This window comes from Drosophila virilis, chromosome 4, assembly GCF_030788295.1.
Source record: "Drosophila virilis strain 15010-1051.87 chromosome 4, Dvir_AGI_RSII-ME, whole genome shotgun sequence".
Classification (NCBI taxonomy): Eukaryota; Metazoa; Arthropoda; class Insecta; order Diptera; family Drosophilidae; genus Drosophila; species Drosophila virilis.
Genome location: NC_091546.1, coordinates 27,790,225 through 27,796,224, shown reverse-complemented (window position 1 = coordinate 27,796,224; position 6,000 = coordinate 27,790,225). Strand labels below are relative to the sequence as shown.

The window sequence follows — 6,000 nt, the reverse complement described above, 5'->3', positions numbered from 1 at the left end:
CACATATCTACTTGTCGTTTGGGAATTAAGTCATATACTCATTAATTTGAGTGGGTTTATACTTAGAATTCTCACTTTCTCGTCTTTTTCTCTGTTGATCAGACAGAGACCCCCACGCAACACTCGTCAACTGCTGCACATCAAAAGTGAAAAGCTTTTCTAAACTTTTAGGCCTGTCAAACATTTACAAAAAATATTTTGAACATTTGTTAGTACACTCGGTACAGTTGTGCCCAGCTTCAACTTCTTTTCGTCAATTTCCTTAATTGCCAAATTACATTCCAACAATAAAATCAACATTTTAATTAAATTATCTTTTACAGAAACATCACACGTGCGTCTATTACCCAAATCTCTATTTAAATGCCCAAACCATAAACACATTTATAATTCGGATATTGCATAATTTATGCAACTAGAAAAAAAGAGTTCGTAGCGAAAACTAAATTAATAAATTAATGCCCCGAGGGCTTCACAAATGGTGTCAAACATCAATAGAGGCACAACAACTGGAAGAGGTAGCTACATCTTGATTATATATAATAAAATACATTTGATTAACATGTATTTATAGTGGAAACTGGTGCACGAATTAACTGATGGGGTACTATATAAATTGCACGGAGTATATTTACGAAGAGCATGGATCATAAGCAAACTGTAATCGACTGGCAGATCAGCTAGGTAAGTTTTCTTATGAATTATATGGGTGGGAGAAACATATGTTATACATATTTAAATAATATATGTTGTATTACAAGTTAATTTGAGTATATAAACTAATTCCCTTCCATAGGTAGCTCAATTACTAAATGGAATAAATTTTCTAAAATATTTCTGAATTGACGCCATGCCTGAAAGTATGCAATGTTTTTTTTTAAATTTACAACTGATTGTCTTAACCCTTAGCTGGTTAGATGTGTCTTTTTTAATGCCAATTTGCAGCGACAGGAATACTTTATGATTTACATTATCCCAGAAATCTAAATCTGTATGGCTTAAAGTCCAATCTTTTTTCATACCAGAAAATGATTATTAATTGAAATAATTCAGCATTTATCACGGCCAATTTGACCTGAAAAGTAAATGGCATAAAAAGACGATTGGCAACATTTTGAGTACATAATTTTTAATTTATTTTTCAATTATTGTAATTGTATTGATTACATGTTCATTTATTTCTGGTTTCTAGGCCATTAAATATGATTCATTAATTTAAAATTGATATATTTTTTTTATAATTAAAGGTAGTTGTTTTTTTTTTTTTTATAATTTATTACTAAACTTTAAATTCGAAACTCACTTTGTAAATAAAGTTTTGCAGTTTTTTTTGTTTTTCTTAACTTTGTTTTAAATTGAATAAAAAGGCATAGTACGTCAAAGAAAAAAATTATATAGTTGTAATTAGGAGCGGCAGAAAAATGTAAATAACATAAATAATACATAAAATAGGCAAAAATTATTATACTAATTCTTGATATATATAAACGTACGACATTATCAAAGTCATGAGCAAAAATTGCATTTTGTTTACAGTGATATCTAAAAGTACGTTACAAACTTTGTTCACGTGACAGTCTAGAGAGAGGGGAAGTTAGATAGACATAGAGAGGGGACATTGGGGTACGCGCTCCGCTCTTTACTGCTAACATTTATTATTCAACTGTCAACTGTGTGATTATATTTAAATTGTATTCATTTTTGTTCATATTTTCTTGTTTTTTGTTTCTTCCATTAATACGATTTACATAGAATTTAAAGTTATAATTCTTACACATGCTTTGTGTGGTATTGGCCGTAAATTGTTGTTGTGTTCTCCTTTCTATTCAATAATTACGTAATATATAGTTTATTAAATATGTGTATAATCGTTATATTATGACATGTTATGAATGAATGTTTGGGCATATTCAATCAAACGGCTCTGTTCTGGATTTTAATATCCCTTACAAATGGGTGAAGTCGAGATATCGAAATCTTGAACAGCTCCGTTTATTTATACTCTCATGCAAAATACAAACTTACATTTAACTTGTTGTCAAACTTTACGCTCAATTTATAGAACCTAATCAAGTGTGTTCCGGGCTAGAATGTTTCAGTTTATCAGAGGCTATACCTATATATTTATATAGTTAACTAGGGTAGTTTCGATTTGATAATTTGGTGGGTCTATGAGGTTCCCTAGCAGTGAAGTTTTAGTAGTGAAAAAGTTCTATATTTGAGCTTTAAATAGATTGTGAAACATTCCAACCTTGTTTGGGAACTTATAAATCATAGTTACAATATATTTATATATTTGTAACTATTAACAGCCTTGATACTGTTGCTAAAGACATGGAAGCTGTATGAAATTGTTACAGATTTGTGTTTGCGTCGATATAATATATCGTTAAACTTCTTATATAACTAGGTTATGTTGTTCCGTTTGAGCTGGGAGGTTTATTATATTATATTATCATTATTATTATTGTTATTATTTATAATTTGTTCGTGTTGAATACAGGTTTTGCATGCATGCAGATGAAACAGTGTTAAAAAACGTATGAATTTATGCTTGCACAATGGAGGGCAAAAGTTGTGGTTTTCCGAATACTTTTGGGAAACAAATACATTTAGGGAATACATTCATATATAATGAGATATATATGTATATTTAGCTATGGCAGTAGCAAAAAAAAAAATAAATCAGAGAAATAAACTGAGAATACTGCAAGAGTGTTGCAAGTGTGTGTGTTTGTTATGTGTGTGTGTGTGTGTGTGTGAGAGTGCTTTTGGGGGTGTTGCGGGCTCACATACACAATCTAAAATTACATATCGGCTACATATCTATGCATACAACTATATATATATAAATATATATATATATTTCGTGTTTTTTTTTTTCTTTTTTGCAACCAGGGGGAGACACACTCAGTACACAATACATATAGAAACGCTTTAGACCTACACACATATATGTATAGCCTATATAACAGTTATAGCTAGATTTAGGTTGGAGCAGCCGGCAGCAGCAGCAGTAGCAGCTATTCCTCCCGCAGGGCAGCGCAGTGCTGTGGACGCCACTTCTAGCTCCAGAAGTCCATCATATTAACCAGCTTGCACTTCTTGAGCTCCAGCTTGGTGGGCCGCGCCCGAAGTCAGGCACGCCCAAAGATTGCCCGGTCCGAGACATCGCCGGTCGACTGTGAATGTGCCATGGCCACATTTGTGGCGGCAGCGCCTCCCGTCTGCCCGCCAACGCCAACGATATGGTTATGATGATGATGATGATGCGTGGCCGTGGCAATGGTGGCCGTGGAAGCGTTGTGATGCGTCACATTGTGGTGGTTGTGCGCCAGCGTGGTGCTGCCGTATTTGCTGCTGCTGCCGATGCTGTTGTTGGTGACATTGCCGCCTGTGTTGCCATTTAGATGCTTCCTGGTGGCTGCCGAGGAAACATGATGGGTGCTGCCGCTGCCAACGCCGCCATAGATGCGATGCAGCGAATACTGCTGCACCGACTCCAGATCGGAGACGCTAGACGTGATCTTCGAACGCACTGCGACCTTCTGCATGCTGTTGTATTTGTCGCTGGCGCTGAGCTTGATGTCGGGCAGGTGTCCGTTCGATTGGGCGTGAGCGTGGGCATGGGCATGAGGCTGGCGTGAACTGCTTGACTTGGTCGTAATAGCCGCATTGCTGACGGCTGTGGTGCTAGTGATAGATGCAACAACTGGCCCGTTGCCGGGCGAGATCTCTGCAAAATTGTAGCAGGAGGACTTCTGGGAGACGCTGTTCAGACCCGAGCTCGATGAGCTTGTGGACATGCGGCAGCTGCGATGGCGACTCGATGCGGATGGCTGCAGGAACTCATGATGGGCCGCCTCATCGGGCGTCATGCGCTCCGCAGGATCCCATTCCAGGCAGCGCTGCAGAAAGTCTATGAAATAGCGATCCTGGCAGTGAAGAATCTGTGACAGGGATTTGCTGCCAGGCGAACGCTTCCGGCCCTTCGTATTGGTTATGCAGCGCGGCGCATCACGCGAATCAAAGAACAGACGACGGCGACGCGCCACCGAAATGAGCACCTTAGGGGGCAGACCCAGCACCTCCATAATGCAGGCCAGTTGCTCTACCTCGTTCTCGCCGGGGAATAGCGGAAAGCCCGTGTACAGCTCGGCCAATATGCAGCCTGCAATGAAAACAAGAGAAATCGCAGCGAAATTAGTATTGATTTAATGCCCTGCAGTCATTGCAAATAGGGTATATTGCAACTGTACACAGATTTCGATGAGTATAGAAATTCCCGGCATTTCATTCGAACTTGTCGATTCTTTTCAAATAGATCAGGCAACTGGGTACAGGGGATCTCCTAGCCCAACAACCTGCAGCATTTTTATTTAGTAAAATTCAAGACCCCATCATTTGGCTGCAGTCATTTTGACAGTCAGCAGAAGCGCATTGACCTTGACTGTGGACCTTGCCCTGGACACGTGCTTGAGCTTGACCAAAGGACACTTTTCAGTGCAGTTCAGTTGAACCTCTGGGACATTATTTATTTGCTGCTGCAAATTGCTTAAGTGCTTTTGGTTTTGGGGTTGAAAAGTTCAGCGCAAAAGTGATTCATATTGACTTCCAACGGGTTGCGAAATACGATGCTAAACTTGATTTAAGATATGCCATCTATTCGGCACATGTGACATATAACAATATCTAAATTAAATTTATTGGCTAGGTCACTTTTCAAGTGGTTTCTATTAGTCTTTGAACCTATAACCCTTACTCCCCTACGTATTATTCAAGCATGAGTTGACTGATTTATAAAATATTTGGTTAATGCTTGTGTGTATGTTCAATTCGTATTCTCTATTTATTTTCAGAAGAGTTGTATCCTTTAGTAATTATTACTCCTACTTGAATACAACGAGGATCCTGGTTCGATTTAAAATAACGCTTTATATTAAAGAAGCAGGTAACGTGTTGGATTCACACATTAATGTTTGTTTGTAATCTATTTTCATTTCCTATTTGAAGCCTTTATTAATTGTATAAAATCATATCCCTATTTGCAAAAATCATCCTCGTGGAACGCTATTCTATAAAATGTACAGCATTACAACTGCAACTACAACCATGTATGTTACTTCTACATCCAATTTTATATATTAATATTAGTAATATCCTTACTTTCAGAAGAGTATTTTTCAATATTTTTTAAATCCTACAACTGCACAATAAAATTCCTAGAATCAATTCGCAAATTGTTTGTATTTATATTTAATTTAACTATTTACATCATTTATTTATATAAAATCCTTTCTATACAGCTCTGTTCCCTTAGGATAAAGTAGCTAATCAAGGAGATTCCAAATTTATTGGCATGCCACATTTTATCCCATTTTGTTCCGACTAAACTTTAAATCTATTTTGTTTTAGGAAATTCTTGCTTGAATCAATCTGTACAACTTTGTCATTCCTGAGTTACAACTAAATGAGACGATCGATTCATTTGATTTGTATGTAATACTTATTTAATTATATATCTCTTTTATTTATATACAATCTTTTCGCTTGCAGGGCCGTATTGTTGAGTATCACTGTCGATCATTGGAGGTGGTTCCGAGTTTCAGTATTATTTTTATAATTTTAAGATTATTGCTAAGAAGAATCCTCAGACACATGTATTGATTTTAAGTTAGCGATCTGAGTTAGTTATTTACTTCGGCTTTTTACACCCTGTCTTCTGTCATATCATTCATAGCTTAACAATTCATATGACCTCTTTCACAAGTTCTAATTAATTCTTACACACTCTTTGGTATACACATTACTTCCATATCAGTTGAGAACTGAGTGCACTACGATTGCCAGGCCTCATTATCCTTTACGGTATTTCGCAGCCAAATGGCAACATTCAATCGCTGCACACGAATTTCGTGGCGCCCTCTCCTGCGCCCCAGCCAAAACGGCAGCCCAACCAAGTGTAAAAACACGCACTATGCCAATTAGCAGCAACAGGCT

At 37.2% G+C, this 6,000-nt stretch overlaps 1 protein-coding gene across 3 annotated transcripts in view; it reads right to left on the bottom strand.

Moving 5' to 3' along the window:
* Positions 1 to 1,196: 1,196 nt before the first annotated feature.
* The window catches only part of Dyrk2 (Dual-specificity tyrosine phosphorylation-regulated kinase 2), a 73,956-nt gene continuing 69,152 nt past the window's right edge, over positions 1,197 to 6,000 (bottom strand). For all 3 annotated transcript variants that reach the window (XM_032433126.2, XM_032433127.2, XM_070209474.1), the window contains exon 10: positions 1,197 to 4,171. In XM_032433126.2, the coding sequence (XP_032289017.1) occupies positions 3,138 to 4,171 (1,034 nt within the window). In that variant the 3' untranslated portion in view covers positions 1,197 to 3,137. The remainder of the gene's footprint in view (positions 4,172 to 6,000) is intronic.